Consider the following 21,734-nt stretch of genomic DNA (forward strand, 5'->3'; position numbering starts at 1 on the left):
TCAGGGAGAAGGTAGGCTTAATTCTAATGAGACATCAGTGAAAGATATAAACTCTTAGGCTCTTGTTGTAAGAAGGGACCTCAGAGATATCTAGGACACCTTCCCATCCTCAGCTTGAATCTCTCCTCATAATGATATTGTGATGATTATTTTTAATATTGGTTTTTATTGCATGTTTACTGTGTGCCAAGCACAGTACTAAGTGAACCACATATACCTTCTCATTTATTTTGCATAACAACACTGTGAGGTGTATCAGACTATTACCCCTGCTACACAGATGAGGTCGCTGCAGGTCTGGAGAGGTTAAGTGACCTGCTCATGGTCACACAGCTAGTAAATGACAGAGCCTGAACTGGTTCTGGGTTCTCAAACCCTTCAATATCACCCTCCACAGCCCGCCCACCATCCCACCAAGTTGCGGACCAGCCTAGACTTGAAGCCTTCAAATGATGGCGGGCACGTGGCTTCCCAAGGCACTCGTGGACAATTCATATTTCCTCAAGATACTCTTCTATTTTAAACACTTCCTTGCCTTCTTTTTCTTTATCACAGGAAGTCATCAGTGGCCTACAGGAATTTTCAGCAACTACGTGCTGTTTTACCCAATTATAGTCTGTTAGAAGGAGAAAAAATACCAGATAAAATACCTGAGAACTGCCTTCCATGAATGTCCAGCTTAGGTCTGTCTGGTATTCTATTAAGCAGAGGTACATAGTTAATATTTTAACATCCAGTGGAAAAATACCAATTATTTACTCCAGGGGGGTTACTCTTAGGAACACTCTTCACCTGCAAATGTGCAGAGTAGGGAGTCTCTCTCCTAAACACACCTCAGGACCAGGAAGTAAATAAAAACAGTAAAAAGCCATGGGCCTCTATTCTGAAGGGAGCCTTTTAAGTAGTCTAAAACACAAGGGTTTCTGAGGCTTTCGATTGCAGCAGATTATAAGGAGGAAGCATCCCGTAGACTCGTTATTATAAACTGAATTGTGTTACTCCCCTCCTGAGGAACTGCAGCTGCATCCCCAACCCTGCAAAGGAGGATGTAAACTCCTTGAAAATTCTTCAAGATCCTTTAAAATATGACCCAACTTGTTTTTTCAGTTTTTCTAGCTACTTCTAACAGTCTGTTTATTGTTCCAGAAACGTTCTCCTCCTCTTCCCTCTTTGCTTCCTCTGAGGATATCCTACCCCTCCTTCACCCCCACCATTAAAAGTCACCACCAGGAAACCTGTTCATTCCTCATCCCAATCAGTCTCTCCCCTCGGTGATCTCTCGCTACCGTGCGTTGATTACGGAATTGCCGTTTTCCCCTTTTTGAGGATGACTAGTGGTTTTAGGATCTTAATGATGCTGCTGTTTTCTAAGAACTGGGTACATGGTTCAAAAAGATGAAATCTCTAAACCATTAGAGGATGTTTTCCATTTAATTATATTAAAATAAGAGCTTTGAATTTAAAGGGAATATTCTTCATTTTTAAAAGAAAATTTCACTTAAGTTGCTGGACAAATGAAGGGCCATGCTTATCTCTGTTCTGTATCTTCATCTACATATTGTTATAGTTTACTGGATTTTTTTGTTTCAGCTTTTCCTTCTGCTTTCCCTGCAAGTATGCTTCCCCACCTACCCTGATCTATTTTGTTGCCTTTGCAGCATAGGAGCCTTTTATTTTGGTGTAGTCCCACTTGTTTGTTTTTGCTTTTGGTGTCTATGCTTTTGGCATCCTAGCCGAGAAATCATTAGCAATGTCGAGATTTACATGGGAGGATGGTGTTTTCTCTCGGTGATTCATCAGTCTGCAAGGATCTGAGTTTTCACTAATGCTACATACTCTTAGTATGCTGTATCTACACGGCAAGCCTTTCCCTGTGAAGAGACCCCTTTTCGGTTGAGAGGATGTTTCATTAACTCCTTCGGGGTGCTAAAGATAAATTTCATTTTCTGACACCTTTCCAAAACAAGATTAACTTACTGGTTTGTTATAGACAGTATTAGATTGTGTTTTTTCCCTCTGTAGTGGTGGTATAAAAATAAATTTCTTTCTATATTAGAAGAAAGTGTAAAGAAATTTTTCATAGTCCTATCATCTAATCCGATTTAAGATTCTTTCTAGCCTTATTTTCCCATGCATTCTTAAGAATCATAGTTACACAGCATATACATATTTTTAAAAATTAACATGGGGCTCTAAAGTTGAATTTTGTGGTTGGGTATTGGGGGGTATATTTATTCTTTTTGGAGGAGGATCATCAGATTTTCATGATTCTTTGACCTTAAAAAGGCTATCTTCTAACTTAGCATTAAAGTCCAAGTCTTTTAGCCCTGTGCCTTCAAACACTTTAAAATATTCTCAGTAACTGTTTTCTGGATGATTTACTTCCTCATTTTTTTATCATAAATAATACATATCATGAAATCTACCTTCTTAACAAATTTTTAATATGAAGTATAGTATTGTATGCACGTTGTTGTTAGAACTTTTTCATCTTGCATGTCTGAAACCCCATGCTCATTGAACCAGGACCTCTCCATTTCTCCCTCCTCCTCCCAGCCCCGGGGAACCACTGTTCTACTTTCTGCTTCTATGAGTTTGAACACTTTAGATATGTCACATTGGTGGAATCATGCAGTATTTGTCCTGTGACTGGCTTATCTCACCTAGCGTAATGTCCTCCAGGTTCATCCATGTCACAGCACAGGACAGGATTCCTTTCTTTAAGGCTGAATAATATTCCATTGTGTGTGTATATCACATTTTCTTTATCCAGTCATCTGTTGATGTAAATTTAGGTTGTTTCTACTTTTTTGGCTATTGTGAATAATGCTGCAATAAACATCAGAGAGCAAGTATCTCTTCAAGATCCTGTTTTCAGTTCTTTTGGCTGAATACCCACAGTGGCATTGTTGGATCATATGGCAATATTATTTTAATTAATTAATTAATTTTTTTAGACTTAACTTATTTATTTGGCAGAGAGTGTGCACAAGCACGGGGAGCGGCAGGCAGAGGGAGAGGGAGAAGCAGGCTCCCCGCTGAGCAGAGAGCCCTACATGGGGCTCAATCCCAGGACCCTGGGATCATGACCTGAGCCAAAGGCAGCCACCCAACTAACTGAGCCACCCAGGGACCCCACTATTTTAATTTTTTGAGGAACCTCCATACTGTTTTCCACAGTGGCTGCACCAGTTTGCATTCCCACTAACAGTGCACAGGGGTTCCAATTTCTCGATTTTCTCACTAACACTTGTTATAGTCTTTTTTTTTTTTCTTTTTTTGACAATGGCCTCACACATCCTAACTTGTATGAGATGATATCTATTGTGGTTTTGATTTATACTTCCCTGATAATTTGTGATGTTGAGCATCTTTTTTTTTTTGAGAAAGAGTGTGAGTGAGTTGGGGGAGGGGCAGAGGGGGAGAGGGGAGAGAGAGAATCTTAAGTAGGCTCCACGCCTAGTGGGGAACCTGATGCACGGCGCTCCATCTCACAACCCTGAGATCATGATGTGAGCTGAAATCAAGAGTCAGATGCTTAACTGACTGAGCCACCCAGGCACTCCTGAGCATCTTTTCATGTACCTGTTGGCCATCTGTATATCTTCTTTGGAGAAATGGCTGTTCATATCTTTTGCCAATTTATTGTTCAAGTTATTTTGTTTTGTTTTGTCTGTTTGCTGTTTAAATTGTAGGAGTTTCCTGTATATCTTGGATGTTAACCCCTTATCAAATGTATAGTCTGCAAATATTTTCTCCCATTCCATAGGTTACTTTTCCACTCTGTTGTTTTCTATGCTGGACAGAGGCTCTTTAATTTGATATAGTCCCACTTATCTGTTTTTACTTCTGTTGTCTATGCGATTGGTGTCCTATCCAAGAAATCGTTGCCAAGACCAGTGTTATGAAGCTTCTCCCTATATTTACTTCTAGGGGTTTTATAGTTTCAGGTCTTACATTTAAATCTTTAATGAATTTTGAGTTGTTTTTTGTGTATTGTTTAAGATAAAGGTCCATTTTCATTCTGTGCATGTGGAATCCAGTTTTCCTCACATTATTTATTGAAGAGAATGATTTAATTCTTGTGTCCTCTATTGTAGACATCAGGTGGTCAACTCTAATAGCAAACCTTTTGGTCATAAAGATATTTTGGTGTTTATGTCGTCTATTTAGGATAGATATACAGAATGAGAACTACTGAGTAACATATAGAAGCATTTCAGGGCTCTTAATGTTTATTGCCAGATGCTTACCAAAAAAAGATTGTAGTAGTTTACACCTCCATCAGCAGGTAATGCCTTCTTTACCATTTTCTCGCACCGTCACCAGCATTGAGCAATCTATTTAAAACAGAAAAAAGAAAGAAGGAAAACAAAAAAATAATTATGATTTCATTGGGTCAAATGGAATTCTGTTCTTTAGTTGGTGTTTCTTTGCCACTACTAGTAAGGTGGAACATTGTTAGCCATGTGTGTTTATTCTTTTCTGAATTGTCAGGCCCATTATGTAGACTTCCTGTTCTTACCGGGAAAACATATTAACATAATGATAGAGCAAGAGGTAGCGACATCAGGTAGGCAGACCTGTGAAGTGTCATTAACAGGGTCCAGAAGTATTTGAAACAAGGACTCTCACTACTTCTTGTCCATGGGCCAAAGGGAACCATGGGAAGGGAGTTGATTAGCTCCCTGCCTGTTTCCTTTTTGATAAAATGGGGATAAAAATAAAAGATTCATAGGTCTGAGGAAATGTAAATGGAATTACATTGTGTAACTCATCCAGTACATAGTTGGCACTTGGACATGTGTTGGGCCTTCGTCATCTTTCCCCTGGTACTTTCAGCTCTATTTCTGCACTTGCTGGCTGGGCTACAATAAGCACTGCCTAGAAAAATGCATTAATAAGTACTTTTGAAACATCCTAGCATAAGAAGGACAACTAGAGAGTTTAACGGTGGCACTGCATTGCCCGTGGCCTTGAGTACCCACAGGATCCCTTTAAGGCTAGAGCCTCCCCCCAGATTTGAGGGGAGGCTCTAGCATGCTCTGGCTTACAGCTGTTGTCTTCCGGAATTCCCAGTTTGTAACTGTCGGTAAGTCCGTTGCTTGTGGTTGATTAAAAGTTACCCGTTTCTGACCTCTGTCTCCTATTTTTTTTTTTTCTGGAATGCCACCAAAACAACAATGACAAGTAACTAATAATGATTTTTTAGAGCAATAAACATTTTTTTCCCTCCTAATACAATCTTATATGAAGCCTTAATGAACAAAGCAAGTAGATGTAGAACTGCTATGATTGAAACTGGGATGAGAAAGCAGGTAGCCCAGCAACCCCAAGGCACCTGTGCATACAGTTTAGAAAAGAACAGAAGCCTATGACCAGTCACTACCACCACAGGAAAATCCCAAGCATGTGAGGTTCCACCCATAGAACTGGAGGCTCCACACCCATTCTGATGAGCAGCAGGGGGCTGAGGGAGCCCCAAGGGCTGGAGATGCCTGACTATTGTGGATGGAGACATTGAGGGGAAAAAAATCACGAGCACCAATGCAGGGAAAGCTTTCATCTTCATCTTGCCTAAAATACCAGCACTAGGAAGCCATGGGCTCTTCCTACTGGCCCCATAGTGGGGTGCAGTGGGCAGGTCCTGAGTGTGCTGGGGGAAGGGAGCTTGCTGGGTTCCTGAAGCTCCTTTTACCAGCCGGACAGCCCAGGCTTGACATGGTATTGACAGGAGGATCCAGCCTAATAGATACATAGTTTTTAAATTCTCAGTCTTGGAGTGTGGAAAGTCATGAGAAAATAGGAAAGAATGAAAAATGTTATGACAGAAATGCATTCCCAATAAAAATTTACATTTTTTTAAAAAAGCTCATCTAATGTTAATCTAGAAACTCTTATTTCATGGGGATTTTAAGAGGTTTGTGGGGGAAAACATCCTGGTCGTTGTATATGCTAATGGAGTATCCACAGGACCTTGTTAGAGTGATGGAAATTCTATTTCATGCAGACACTAATGCGATCCTCCCTTTATGTCTTGGTAGAGCTGATTGACAGAGTATAAAATTGCTTTTTAATCCAATTTAGGAAACAAAACGTGTAGTTGGGTTTTAGCATTTAAAAATGCTTGAAGCTTGGAAGCAGAAACTCAAAATACTCTGGCAGATTGTCAGTGATACGGTATATCAATGGTACATTTCAGAAATATTATTTCAATATAAGTTTCTTTGAATTGAATCATATTTTGTTCCAAAGCTTTTTTGGATTAGAGTAAGGAGAATGTATTGTGGAAATATGACCCAGAGGAAAGTGAGCAGAAACCATTTTTTAGCCACATTTCTCAGGAATAGACAGTTTCTAAAAGATCTCTTTCTTTAACAAAAAGCACTATAGCTGCTCCCACCAAGGCCACTGCCATCATGGCCGCCCTACCTCCGTTACCAGATCCTTTGGCCTCTTGTCAAAGCCCATCCTATTTCATCTCTCCTCAGTGTTCTGTCCCACTGACCCCTTTTTCTACCTCAGGGCCATCTTGGCTCCGTACTGCCTGCTCTCTGGGTCACTGCTGCATTTCGGGGCACTCTCCTCCTACATCATTTCTTCCCCTGCCCATCCCTGTGATTGGTCCTCTGGGAACATCATTCACTACCCACCATTTTCTTGCTTGAAACTCTCCTGGGAGATCTCCTGTGCTCCTGCTGCTTCAGCTTCCACCTCTCCCTGCACAAACAAATCCCTGTGTCCAGCTTCTCTTCCGGGCTCCGGACCTGCACACCCAGCTGCCTTCAGGCTATCCCTCCAAACACTTCCACTGTCCTCTGGTGTCTTATATCAGCTAACTATCTCACATTACTCTAGTTTCCTAAACTAGAAATTTCACAGTCCCCCTTAATGCCTTTTCTTGCCATCAGATTCAGCCAGGCACCAAGTCCTGGGGAAGCCCTCCTTGGTTTAGTCACCCCCTCACCCAGACCATGACAGAAGCTTTTTAACACTTTTCTAATTTCAGTCTCTTGTCCACTTGACTTGTCCCTTTCTTTCAAAACCACCAGTGGTACCAGCTCACTTCCCAACTGCCTGCTAGAGCAGATTTCAGACTGTATTCCTAGGAGCCATAAGGATTCCTCGGACCTCTATTGGCTCCCTCCCCCAGGGTCCCCCCCCCCACACTTTGTTTTACATCAATTTCACGTATTCTGTTTTAAGTTGCTCTTTTTCTTTTGAACTTTTTTTTTTTTTTCTGTTTCTCAAAGTTTGAATACTGTGGAATAACTCAGAGCGGAGGTCAGACTCTGGAGCATAGGACGGAAGACCTTTTACAGTCTACTTTTCCTGCTTCCCTTGGAGACTAGCGTAAAACCGGAGTTCCTGTGCAGTTTCTGGTACATACGATTTGTGCGACCCTGGTCAAGCTACTTAACTTCACAAAGCCTTCATTTTTCCATCTGTAAAATAAGAATCCTAATCCCTTGTTGTAAGGAGTATCTGAGCAAATACTTGATACCTGTTAGTGCTTGGTCAGTGTTGGGACTACCTATCATGTTAGGACTTAAGCACCTTAAGATTTTAAACACAATATGCCCTTTGATGCTTTGCTGCCACTGCCCCGCCTTGCAGTGGCTTCTGCCTCCCCTCATCTTTGTAGGTGAACTAATTTAATATATAATAAGACTGACTCATACTTTCCTTTTTCTGTGAAACCTTCTCAGAGAAGTACCCTTCATTTGCTTCCTTAGTACTTAGTCAAGTTGACCCTTGAACAATGCAGGGGTTAAGCATGCCAACGCCCCCACGTAGTTGAAAATCCCATTATAACTTTGGACTCCCTAAAAACTTAACTAATAGCCTACTACTACTAACTGGAAGCCTTACCGATAACATAAAGTTGAATAATAATATATTTTGTATGTTATATGTATTATATACTATATTCCTACAATGAAGTAAGCTAGAGAAAAGAATGTTAAGAAAGTCATAAGAGAAGATATGTTTATAGTATTGTACTGCATTTATTGAAAAAAAAAATCCATCGGGCACTTGGGTGGTGCAGTCATTTAAGCATCCGACTCTTGGTTTTGGATCAGGTCCTGAACTCTGGGTCGTGGGATCGAGCTCCGTGTTGGGCTCTGTGCTCAGTGCGGAGTCTGCTTGATATTCATTCTCCCTCTCTGTCCGCCCCTCCTCGCATTCCTCTCTCTCTCTCAAGTAAATAAATAAATCTTTTAAAAAATCTGCGTTATAAGTGGACCCACACAGTTCATTTCCACATTGTTCAAGGGTGAACTGTATATATCTCTTACTAAGGCAGTCATCATGTTGAATTTTATTGTCCTCACACACACACGCACACACGCGCGCATACGCACACATGCGCGCACGCACACACGCACGCACGCACACACGCATGCTTCTACAAAGATTAGGGATCATCAGGATGGGGACCTGACCAATTCATGTCCATGCCCTTGGTGTGTCCTTAAGGTAAACTGTGCGTGCTGCTATGGGTGGGTCATTACAGTACACCATGATCTCTCCTAAATCTTTGCTTGGGATGCACTGTGGACACTCCTGTGGTTTTTGAATGAAGCACAGTTAACTGATGAAGAGAGAAGTGAGCCAGCAAGCAGCAGTTATCTTGTACGGAGGCCCCCTGAGTGGTACCACAGATCACCAGGTGTAACTTGGCGGTTCAGCTTTGCATTGTGCTTGTTTCCAGATTGGTTAGTGACCCCCCAGGAGCCAGTTCTTTTCAGCCGATCTGCTACTACTGTAAAATTGCTGAAGTATTTTACCTAAAAACAGATTCAATTATTTGTGGGACATACATACACAAAAAATACAACTTATCTCCACAGTAATATAAACATTTCATTTTTTTGTTAGTAAAAATAGCTACTATTTCATGAACACGTATGTGCCAGGTACTGTGTGAATGCTTTACGTATATTATCCTACATAACCTTCAACAGTTAGAATTGGCAAGTTGTGTATTTTTATTATTCTAACAGATGAGCAGGCTGAGGTTGAAGGAAATTGACTTGTCCAGGGTCTCAGAGTGGAACAGTAGGGCTGGGATTCAAACAGTGGGTCAGAATGGCCGAGGGTGTATGAGAGCAGGGGAGGCAGGGAACCATGATACTGGGTATTTCAGTCCCCATCCCAGCATGCCTCAAGAGAGCCACGGCTACTTGTGGTATTTTTGTCCTATTCCAGCGTGTGTCTTATTGAGTCCAGGGAGTAGGCAACACTGAGACTCAAAATATATAACTTATCTTCCAAATAGGACTAATTTTATTCTCTGAACTCTTTACTGATAGATATTTTTAAAGTATCCATTCTGGGCTCTCAGCCTCTTTCATACCCAGTTGTACCAAAGCACTGTAAACATATAAAAATTGCTGTCTCTGGTTATCTTTTTTTTCATTTGTGTGGCTTGTTTTTTTATGTTTTTGTTGCAAGTCTAGAAGATAGGTTTGTATTACATGTACACATACACACACATGCACACACATATATATATATACATATATAGAGAGAGAGAGAAATAAAAATGACTTATAGAAAACTTGGAAAGCACCAAAAAAGCACAAAAGAAATTAATCTCCCGTAAAATCAAATATTTAACCACCATTAACATTCAGTCTGTGACTTTACAGTGTTTTAATGTGCATATCTATTTTTTTTAGTTACCAAAATCATAATCTGTATGGTACCCTTACTTTTTCTTCATTTTAGTAATATATCATGAACATTTTCTCATGCTAATATTCTTCCACTACCTGATTTTTTGGGAGGGACCTGATAGCCATCATCCAAATGTGCTAAAATTTACCTAAATGTGTTGAATTTACCTAAATTTAGCTAAGTGTGCTAAAATTAACCTGTATTTGCTTATTTTGTTTGTTCCCATTTTTTTCCCTAATGATTTCATATGACTTCTATTGTTGGTATTGTAAAAATCCAAAAAAAGGGGTATAAATTAATTCCTGGACATTAATGTTTATGTGAAGGTTAACTTTAGGATTATTTTCACTCAAATTATTAGAGAATTTTAAGACCTTAACAGAAGAGCATTGAACAGTCACCTGGGGTAGCCTCCTGACAGGTGAGCCAGCCTCTCTTAAATACGTCCATACTACTCAGCTCCTCTTTCTATGTTCTGACTTCGTATGTTCCTATGGACATAAGGAACTAGGTTCTGACATATAGATTTTTGAAAGTTGCTTCCGAAACCTTTAGAAGCCTGTACTTTAAGATCAATGTGACTTGAGAATCTGGAAGGAAGTTGGAGGCAGGGTAGCAGGCAAGAGAGCACGGAATGCTGGCCTGGCTAATAGAAGCCAAATAATTATTACAGACAGGCAGAGAGTGTTCTCTGATTTGCAAGCTACAGTTATTCTAATTGATTTCTGCATACTTGTGGATAGGGATCTGCCCTCTTCCATTTATTTTTCTCTTGACAAGTAAGATGTGAAATGTTGTTCCATGCCTTTCTAATTTAAACGTTGCACATGTTGAGAACTGATCTTGCCAGCCATTTTTAAGCCTGGCCAAAAACATAACAGATTGTTGTTATTAGCCTTCATCGTCTGGTTAGAGCCAACATTTTGTTTGGAACTATACTGGAGTATAAATCTCCCTTATAGGCATTACCTATTTCTGCCATCAAGCAAATTCAATGAGAAGGTAACTGAGTGTCCTTGGTGAGTTGCTCTGGTTAGCATCATGAGGCTGATTAGAGCAAGGATGCTCATTTTGAGAGACTTCTTAGGAAGCGAGATTCATGTTCTTGAGGATCTTATGATTCAGCTGAGGGAAAAGATGCACAAATAACTAATACAAGGCAATGTATGAAAAGTACACGTACACAAAGATCAGAGGCAGCTTAGAGGAAAAACAAAGCATTACCTTACGGCCTGATTTTAGGGCTATGGATGATGATGTCCTTGAGGCCATATGCAGCACATTGAGCCTGCAAGCTGAGTAAGCCATCTGTCTCACACACATGTGTACTATTTTCCAAGTATATTTAGATGCCCTGGTGGTCAGCGATGCTTTTAAATGAATTCCTGTTTTATTACATTTATTTTAGCTTTTTGCCATATTATGTATTTTCAATCAATACTATAATAATAATTCCTACCATAGGTGTCTATAAAATTTTTTCATGTTAAAAATTATTTTAGTTACTTAAAGATTGGAAACTTCCATTGTCTACAGTAGTGCTTTCCCATAGAACTTTCTGTGCTAACAGAAATGTCTCTGCATTGTCCAGTATAGTAGTCATTAACTACATGCCTCACTTGAGGACTTGAAATATGGCTAGTGGGACTGAGAAACTGAGTTTTTTATTTTATTTGATTTTAATTGATTTAAATTCAGATAGTCACATGTGGTAGAGGTTACCATGTTGGATAACGCAGATCTATTATATCTATTCTATTATAATTATAAAATTATATAGGTAATTTTCTAAGCCCCTTACACACAAGTTTTCTATGCCCTGCCCCTCTGTTTCAAGTCTACCCACAAATGTGGGCCTACCCACTTCTTCTCAGAGGTCCCTATTCCTGAAGGTTCCTTAGGTCAAGAGAAGAGTTCTCTTATAGATGCTTAATGAAATGACTTTGAAAGACTTTCCTAATCATAGAAATAAAAGCAATGGTAGTTTATACTTTTCTTTCAGCCACCATCTTATTCTCAGGGACTTGAAGAGGTTTCTGTATACCTGGGACACATGCACTAATGGTTTTCATATTTAGTTGTTTCAGAGTTCATACAGCATGTTCTTTCTTTAAAAATTGACTTTTTGGGGAAAAATTGACTATTTGGTAGGCAGAGTAGCTATAAATAGTTATTAGAAACTCAAAAATAAAGTCTTACTCTAGGGCTCTTATTAGGCAACAAAATTTCCCTTTCCTTTGTTCTCCTGATGATTATTAAGAGTAACCGAATAATCTTTCTTCTCTTACTCTGAAACAATTAATACAATTTATAACACTTAACAGGTTATATGTCTTTCCCATGACTCATTGCCTTGGAGTCTTTTAAGATCATCATGGGCGGTGGCAACATAGAGTATAATCGCTTTGATTAGGGTAACAAGATCACGAGAGGATAGTCAAATATCTCTGAACGTAAAATTCAGCCTTATATATATATTATGGTTGCTATTCATTATAAATGTAGTGCCGATTGGATTACTAGGTAACTCAAAATTGTAATTTTTCCCAAAAGGTTTTTGTTCTGCACTGTTTTAAAACAAGATGAAGGAGGAAGGCAGTGACTTGTAGAATTCAAAAAGGGATCTGACCAAAAAGTTCTTTTGGAACTCATCCTTGAGGAGTTCCCATTAGAGTAATCACCACCTTTCATGGAACGGTCTGGGAAGAGGCCTTCCCATGGAGGTCTTTCTGTCGACGGAGGGCCCTCTATTCCCACCCTCCCCACCCTCCCCACCCCCTCACCGCCAAGTGTGATGGCTCTATCACTCTTCTCTGCAGCACTCTCGATAGGCTCTCTCACTTTTTTGAGGCCTGAGGCTTAGAGATTTTTTTCACATACCAGACCCAGAGTGAGGAAAGTTTCATTTGCTGAACCAAGAGGCCAGAGTGTGTCCTCCTGGTTCCTCCTAAGCAAGTGCATCCCGATAACGGATATGCCAACAGGAGAGGAAGCTTAAAGGCACCTGCACGCAGTGCGCAAAGCACATAAAGCCACATGAGGTAACAGAACACGGAGAGGTGTACCATGATTTCCATTCCGTGTAGCAGGATTCTTCCATTCTTCACCCTCTCATAAATTCCACTGATAGATAAATCTTCAGGCAGTTGTTTCTGACATTAAAACTGTTGAACATCTCTTCTCATAGCACTTCCTTCTGCTGTGTTTGTCCCATTTTAATTAAACACATCCCTCCATCATCCGCTAATCTCCATTTTAAAGGAGGTGCATGGGTTGTTGTGATGGTGGTTGGTGGTGATAGTGTGTATGTATGTGTGGGTGAGGAGTGAAACCCAGGGAGAAGCCAGCCAGCAAAAAGAAGTTAACGTTTGCAAATATAAAATACCACCCTAAATTTGCTTCCCTTTCTATTCTGTAGTAAACACCAAAGAATCCATTCTGGCCCTGTGCTGCCATCTCCTTCGTAGAAGATAGGAATGAAGAGGCATAAGCTGAGGACCCTTCAGTCTTTGGGAAAGGAACTAAAAGAACAGTATAGTTTGGGGTCTGTACTGCTCCTCTCCCTGGGGTCTTCCTATGCTCAGGCTGCCACATCTCCTTCCTCCAGCATCTGAACAGCAAGGGGTGGCTCTTTTCACAGGACCAGGTCCTTCTCCTTGGTAAATCTGTATAGAAAAAAATAATGGGCAGCACTAGTCAGTCTCAAGTCTCTCTAGTATAGTGGGCTTAGTCTTATGACTTCTTAACCTTCCTGTGTCCATTTTATGTATTTTTGTTTCTGGTTACAAAATTATACCAACTTTATTGTGTCTTCTAAATTTTACATTTTGCTGTTTGAGTCTATATATGTTTCGTCGATTAGAGTATCTTACCCTGAAAGCCTATGATCTTCACTGTAGGAAAGTAGTAGAAGGCTAACTATCTATTAGCAAGCTTTGGGTTGCTGGATATTTTAGTAATTGCCTTCAAATGTACTAACAAGGTCGCAGGTTTGATGAAATGCTTATGAGTGGTGCCTTTAGGGAAATCAACCTCTCTATTCTCAATATGGAATTCCAAATTACTATGTTTTAATGCATCTGTCTCCTGCCTTTTTTTATTTCAGTACCTCCTAGAAATGAAAAGCTTAATCCTCCCCCCAGAACATATCCTGAAGCGAGGGGACAGTGAAGCAATAGCATATGCGTTCTTTCATCTGGCACACTGGAAGAGGGTGGAAGGGGCTTTGAATCTTTTGCATTGTACGTGGGAAGGCAGTAAGTAATTTTCTTTCTTTGAAACGTTTTTTTTTTTTAAGAGCACGGAAAGATGCTAAAACTGTTTTTATCCTGAGTGTTCATGATGAATAATGATGATTTGCATATCTGTAGCTCTTCTTCCCTGCAATGTTCCATCATGAGAGATGATGGTTAATTACTGAGACTCTTCAGTTCCCCAGTGGTGGTGGATGATACTGTGATGCCATCCCTGTACCTCCAAAAAGCAAGTTTATACAGTGGACGGGATGAATCTGGACTGTTCTGGCAGAGGAGCACTCTATAACTGGAAAACCTTCCTTGGGGACCTGGGCACCCCCTCAGCTTCATGGGAATCTTTGGCATAGGGCGTGGCCTTGCGTTAGGCTCTGATGACCACTTCCAGGTGGCCTTTCTGGGAGGATTGGCCAAAGAGCCACAGTTATCCTCCACTGGATCTAGGTTGGCCAAACAAATGAGCAGCAGTTATACTTCAGAACAAGAGCAGTGACCACAGGACCCTAGTGTTGGGTGGCAGGTGTAGCATTTGTGTATTAATGGATAAAGCCTGTTTGATGGATGTGGGGATAATCAGTCTGAGCATGTGCCAGGTACTATCCTTCTGTGTAAGGACAGGAGACTTCAGTTGTGGGTGGGACATGCTCCCTGTCCTGGCGAAGCATCTTGTCTAGCTGGAAGGAGTAACCAGCATGCAGCAGCTGCTCAGTGATTTTTCCAAAGGGCGAGGTCAGTGGGGTGGAGCAGTCATGGGTGACCTTATGGGTCAGGAGATTTGAACCAAGCCATGAAGAACTAGGACTGTGTCATAAGCAAGGGCACCGTGCAAAGCGGTGGGGCTGTTTGGAAGAAGGTAAATTGAGGGAAAAGGCCCCAAACTACAGATTATTGACAATATAGGTGTTGACACACTGTTATTAGTTAAGCAAAACAAGTACAACATGTAGTGTGGGGTGTTTTTTTTTCCCTTCTCATAGGGAAACAAAACAAGTATTAGTCTTTTGATAATTTTTTCTTAGTTCACTCCTACTCTGATCAGCCTCACAAAGGAATGTCTTTTTAATCCCTTTCACTCTGTTTATCTTTGCTGCTTCCATTTTCATTTTGATAATCTTCTGCTCTTCCCTTTTCCTGCCCTTCCCGAACCCAGAAGGAATCCAAATGGATGCAGGAAGGGGGGTGGGGGCAGCCAAATGGAATGGGGTAAAAGTAAGTTGACAGAGATGGGACTCAAGTTGATTGCAAGTTTTTTGTTGAGTTTTGAAAATATTTCTTTAGAGAATTTCTAGTGAGTTTACTTAAATAATTTACTATTTATAACTTGAGGGGTGTTGACTTGGTTGATGCTTCCACCCCCACTCCATTCTGTATAATAAGCTACCCCAGGTGCCCTGGTCCTGTTTTGAGACAGCACATTGTACTCAGGGCATGTGTGGGCGCGTATAAAAGTCCCTGTTGGCTTGGTTTATTGTTGCATTTAAAGTGTTTTACCCAAAAAAGACAAAAGGAATCTTTATTTAAACATGAAAAAGAGATCGAAAAAGCCCAGCAAGATTGAACACGAGAGGCCTCACCTAGGGTTAGTTGTGGAAAAAAATGACATGGATAGATTGGCTTACCAAATAAAGACATATTTATAGATTAGCATTTTGGAAACCTAACAAAAGAAGCTTATCAGTTGGATCTGATTGATAAGAAAGTTACAGTAATATAGAAAGGATCAAAATAGGGAGGCAAGAAGTTACAAAGACACAGTGTTAGGAATGGCATAACCATAAAAAAAAGTCCCATGAGGAATAACTAGAAATTTTGTTTGGAAATCAGTTACCCATATAATCAGATGCCAATGGGTGGGGGGGTGCCCTGGATCAACTGGGAAAAACAATGGGATTTGGGCAAATGTGAAGTGACTTAGTGAGCTCCAAAATCTATGAGGGTGGGAATGTTGGGGGAATGTAATTAATTACCTCAGATTAGATGGGCAGAAGGAAGAGAGGAGGTGAATTTTTAGACATAAACCAGTCTAGCAAGACAGGGACCTCAAGGAAAGGGAAATTCTGCATTTGAACCTTACAGGTAAATAGAAACCACTCCAAGGAAGTTATACTACTATTCAGTTTTTGGAAAGAAAGCTGTACCTCAGTTCTACACAAGAATTGTGAGAGTGCTTCGTAGGCACTAAGTACCTTGGAGAACACCAAGCACCTTGAAGAGTGTGTGTATAAGTGGGTAATTTACCGAGGGTTTGCATGTGCATCATTTCATGTGCTCTTCCTGACAACATTCTGAGTTAGACAGTTGAGAGGTGGCCGCCTCAGTTGTTTAGGAGAGAAGGAGTCATTGAGACCAGCAGCTTGTTGCAAGTTTTGCAGCCACTGTTGGTAGAACCAGGATGTAAACTCAAGTTCACTTTCTCTTCCGTCTTCTTTTCTATAATACCAGCTATTTAGACCTTTCCTGAATAGATTAAGCATAAGAAGATCACTTATCTCTGAAACATTTGCTTGGAAGCCTTCAGTTTACACTACTACTTATAGCCTCAGGTGTACGTATTCCTCTTCTAGTGTTTAGAAAGTTAATCTTTCTGTATAAAATTATATTTTTGATGGTGAATATTGACTTAAACATTTTAAATATAGAATGAGCCCAATTTTATAAAAAATCAAATAATTCTACATATAAACAAAGGAAAGAGACTGGAAATAAATATATCTTTAAGTGGATTTTAAGAGATTTTCTTTTTTTCCTTCAGGTTTGTATTTTTCAAATTTCTCAACAAGCATACAAATTTTTTCTTTTTTCTTTTTTTTAAGATTTTTATTTATTTATTTGACACAGAGAGAGACAGCGAGAGAGGGAACACAAGCAGGGGGAGTGAGAGAGGGAGAAGCAGGCTTCCCGCCGAGCCGGGAGCCCGATGTGGGGCTCGATCCCAGGACCCTGGGATCATGACCTGAGTCGAAGGCAGACCCTTAACGACTGAGCCACCCAGGTGCCCCACATACATATTTTTCTACAATCACAAATATGTATGTGTATATCTGTATATACATATATTTATAAAAATGATGTTTCAGTACAAAGTTTTGGTCCTTTTTAAAAGCAAAGCTATAAATCTCTCATGCAGTTTAGAAAAATGACCACTTTAACTTCAAACAATCACATGCAATCTTTTGACATCACTTCTAGGTCTGTGTCCATTCTAGGTTAAATTAAATGGAGGCATCTTAAATCGGAAGACTTGGATTACAATTTTGAGTTGGCTATTTATAGTGGTATTGACCTAACTTACCCAGTTTTTGAAAACTGTGAATCACAGATGATACTGAATGCCATTGCCCCACCCCAGATTGTCGGGCTTCAAGGCCCTTGCGTTGAGACAGCTACCATGGGTGAAGGGCGCCTTCTCCCTTCAGAGGTCCCCTGGACATCCTGTGCCTGAGTGCAAGAGGCTGCACTTCCTCCAGTGCACCACGTGGTGGCGCCTTTTGACATTGCCAGCCTCATAGTTTAGGTTTTGTCCTTTATATCTTTTTTTGTTCGTTCTGAAATTTAAGGCCATTCCCCAACTCCCTTCCAACTTCCCCTTTTCATTAGAAAGGAAATTCAGGGAGGAAAGTAACAGTACCTAATTTCACCAGTTCCCATGTTAAAAATGAGTATTCTTTTAGTTAATTGATCTTTCGGAGATTAAAAAACATTCTTCTGTCAAAAGTGTTGGTTTAGGAGTGGAGATAGAGATATATTTTTCTTTGCTTTTTAATGAGTTTATTATGTTGGAGCGTTAGTCATCTTGTGGAATTAAGTGAGGTTCCCACCAATCAGGCTGAAATAACTCACATTTTTGATAAAACCCCAAAGTCCAGCTGATGCATGGCAGAGATTGTTTGGGTTTGAAACATATGGTGGTTTAAAAAAACAAAAAAAAAACAAAATTGAGTCCTCAACCACAAATACATCAGCATTTCAAAGGTTTCTAAAATGTTTGTTTCATCACTGTCCCAGCCCCTGAAATTGCACAATATGTTCCTCAAAGTCAAGATAATCAAGAAAGGGGAAAAGTTTTAATTACAAGATTTAAAAATACATTTCTTAGTTCATTATACAGCTGCCACCTTATCTGAATTACACTTATTTTAAACACTGTAGGTTCTGGTTATCCTCACACGCACACACACACACACACGCACATTACTGCAAGTATGAGTTGAATATACACAACCTATATAAATAAGCAATCTCATTTGTACTGGGTCTGTTTACAACAGTGTTGCGCCTTATGGGGCTCTATTTTAAATGGCACATCTTCTGTTATACCTATATTAAATACTGATGTGGCCTCGTCTCCCTCCTACCTCGATCTTTTCAAGGCTCATTTTGGCTGTATTTATTTTATAAAGCAGGGTAGTCTGCTGACTGCAGCTGTGAACTTTAAGATTTAATTTTCTAGTTCTATATATCAGAAGAGAAGTATGCCATGGGGTAAATCACTTAGCCTTTCTTTGTTTCCATTTTTTTCCTCTTGACCAAGTAAGACTCTTTATTTTCTTTTTGGAGATTTTTTTCCCCAAAGAATTCACTAAATAATGTATAAGAGTTGAAGATGGTGTGTTTTAGGGGGACGAAGGCAGAGTATTTCCTTTGAGAGGAGAAAATGGCCCATTGTTGAAGCATAGGATGAAATTCTGATTCTAATTTATTCTCTTTGAACCCGATGGTAAATGTTCCTTGCTGTAAGATGTGGTCCTTGGGGCATTTCCACTAACCAGACCTTTCCTCCGAAGGACTGGCACCTTTTGGACTGCTAAAGAGAGATTCCCCCACCCCTCACCCCATAGATCTAATGCTAAATTTTATAATTTGGGGGAAAGCAATGGTCTGCTAAAGTTCCTGGTCATAGCTAACTTACACTAAAAGCCAGGCTCCAGCTATCGTGTAGTGCCTCCCCACCTACTGCCCAGTAGAACCAGCTTGTCCCTTTCATTATTCCGCTGTGGTGACTGACCATAATTTGGATCCACTTGAGTTTTTAAAAGTTGTCTCTTCCCGATTGTGCATTAATTCACGTATTCCTTTATTTGGTGAACCCATATTGAGTCCCTCCTTTGTACCAAGCATTATGTTGGACATACAAGGATGAATAGGACTCTGAAATGCTGAGAGAAACATTAAAATGTGTGTGCGTATACACGCACACATCTGTTCCTGTATACTCACATGTATGTGTATTAACACACACGTCTATATGATGTGTAGTGTGCATACAAGCAATGCTGTCGTGGAAGTAGGAACAGAGTGTTAGAGTGTTCAGGGTCGACAACAAGGTAGTGAATCTGCTATAATACTCCAGAATTTCTCTTCAGAATTGGAATGGTAGATCATTGAACCAAGGGAAAGTGATTATCCCAAGACCACAGAACTAGATAGTGCAAGAGTATGGGTCAGCACCCCGGGCTTTTGACTTGAGAATTTTTTATTACGGTGCTCAAATGCCTCACGAAGGACAGATAGCACTTATGGCCAGTTACCTACTTTATAGTCAGAGGTGAAAATGTAAAATTTGTGTTTTGATGATAATTTTCTGTTCTATTGTTCGCACTTCTGGTTGTTTATAAACAAGCAGCATTTTTACTTATAAGCAAGAGTATGACCTGATCGAGAAAGTAGGAACTGTGGATTTAGTAGAAAGGGAATATAAAGAGAAAACTAACTTTTATTGAGCCATCAGGCCCCGTGTTTAACACCTTAACATCTGCCACACTTAGTTCCTTTAAGCTTCTCAGGGTCTGTAGTATTCTCATTTTTACAGACAAAGAGACTGGACACAGACTAATGACCCATCCAATCATATAGTCTTTAGCTTGGTCGAGTTCAGCTCATTGTTAGCTGTCACCTCCACTGCTCCTGCATTAGATACACACAGCACAGAGGTGCTATGGCAGGGAAATCTTCCACACTGATTTTCATGATTATTGGATCATCTGTCTCCTGCAGTAGGCCATGAGCTCTGTCAATGCAGGGACAATGTGTGCCTATGCCTGGTGCATGAGGAAGGCACTCACATTTTGATGAGGTGGAGCTGGGATTCAAATGCGATTCTTGCTATTACAAATAATCTATCTATATAAAGTTCTCTGAGATCCTCTTTGAAAAGGCAACATAGACAAAATATCAAATATTATCTTCTATCCTTGTCTATGTAGTGGGTAGGCTGAGAGGTCATTAGAAATCACTGGGAAAATAGGGAATTAGTTTGTTCCTGTATCCATCCTTCTGTCTCTTCTTTGATTCTCTTGGTTCTTTTCTCTAGTGTTAGTTTAGGGTCTCTGGTGAGCCCAGCACTGACAGGTGTGGAGCCTAGAAAACGTGTCTGGTCAGGGAAAGGAGATGGCAGTGCAGTGCCTCAAACTTCACTCTGGGGTCATTAACTGACTCCCAGTTTCATTTTGCCCCTTCCTCAGCGGCACAGAAGTCAAGGTAAGGGAGGTGACGGCACACAAGAGGAAAATGCAGAAACGCCGTTTGTGTCCCATGCATTCACTCGGAGTGGCCCAGCTTTTTTGTTTTGTTTTTAACCAAATGCATGTATACTTTTAATTCTTCTGAAATGTATGTTTTTCCAGACAAAGATTTTTAGGAGGTCTGTAGTCATTCATGAAATAGATGAAATTTATGAAACAGATGCCCTTTTTCCCCTTCTCATTTGCACCGTCAAACCCGTGTGTTACTACTTGCGCTTGCAAAATTTCTGGACATTCAGCTAAAGCCGTGAGGTTCTTGTGGAGCAGTTACATGTCTTTTCAGTGAGAGGGACCAGGAGGTGGGAGGTGAAGCTGGCAAGACTTCGGCAGTGTTCTTCCTGTTCCCTCCAGCCCTGCACTGCTTATCTCCCCCTCTGCTGGACCCTGCACAGCAGGGTGGGTAAAGGATAGAATTGCAAACAGAAATTGCATTTGCTTTTGTTTAGTGAAGCCAAAAAGCTTAATCTTATTTTATGAACTCAATGTAAATGACAGCTGACATGAGAGAGAGATTTTAAGAGCACCGTAAGCATCTCTGCAGTCATGGAGGTTGCCATGGGGGGCCGGGGGAGGACAGTGCAGGAGACTCTGTGTGTGTGTGTGTGTGTGTGTGTGTGTGTGTGTGTGTGTGTGTGTAAGTTGTATATAATCACTGTCTCCACCCTCTCCAGAAAGACCAGAACTGATTAGAAGAAAAAGACTAACCTGATGCATAGAATTCCGTATGCATGCCAAATACTGCTGCAAAAAAGATTTGGCATCTGAGTGAAAAGACACCAACCGACCATTTGATTTCTATGGTTGAACACTCTTAAGATCTTACTCTCCTATATTTCATTTAAAAAATTGCTCCCCGAAGTGCAAACTGACTTCAATTCTGAATAAAATTTAGCATTCAAATTTATAGCCACTTTGAAAACTGAGGGTTTATTTTGATCATGTGAACCTGAACAGATTCTTAATTACAGCAGCCCTGTTGCACATAGGGAATCTGGGTTCAAAACAAAACAAAACACAACTTCCACATAGGTTTTTCCACATTTCTGGGATGCTTTCATAGCAGTCTTCATTTGTGGGAAATGGTACTAAAATCCTGCCATGTTGCGGTTTAAATTTAAACACACTGCTTCCCAGATGAGATTTTAGTGTATCATATAAAGGCACTAAAAAGGGTTTGGGGGTTTTTTGTTATGTAATTTTTTTTCCTTGTCTTGCAAACCTACTGAGAGATACTGGTTACTGCAGTGATCTATGTGCGTTAACAACCTGTGTGGAG

At 40.3% G+C, this 21,734-nt stretch overlaps 1 protein-coding gene across 4 annotated transcripts in view; it reads left to right on the forward strand.

Annotated features, from left to right (window-relative positions):
• ST7 (suppression of tumorigenicity 7) overlaps positions 1-21,734 on the forward strand; it is a 235,114-nt gene that overhangs the window by 200,791 nt on the left and 12,589 nt on the right. For all 4 annotated transcript variants that reach the window (XM_088018268.1, XM_028104976.2, XM_028104977.2 and 1 more), the window contains one exon: positions 13,790-13,940. In XM_088018268.1, the coding sequence (XP_087874394.1) occupies positions 13,790-13,940 (151 nt within the window). The remainder of the gene's footprint in view (positions 1-13,789; positions 13,941-21,734) is intronic.

This window comes from Eumetopias jubatus, unplaced genomic scaffold, assembly GCF_037043125.1.
Source record: "Eumetopias jubatus isolate StellerSeaLion01/CBP00866 unplaced genomic scaffold, mEumJub1_p1.0 scaffold_14, whole genome shotgun sequence".
NCBI lineage: Eukaryota > Metazoa > Chordata > Mammalia > Carnivora > Otariidae > Eumetopias > Eumetopias jubatus.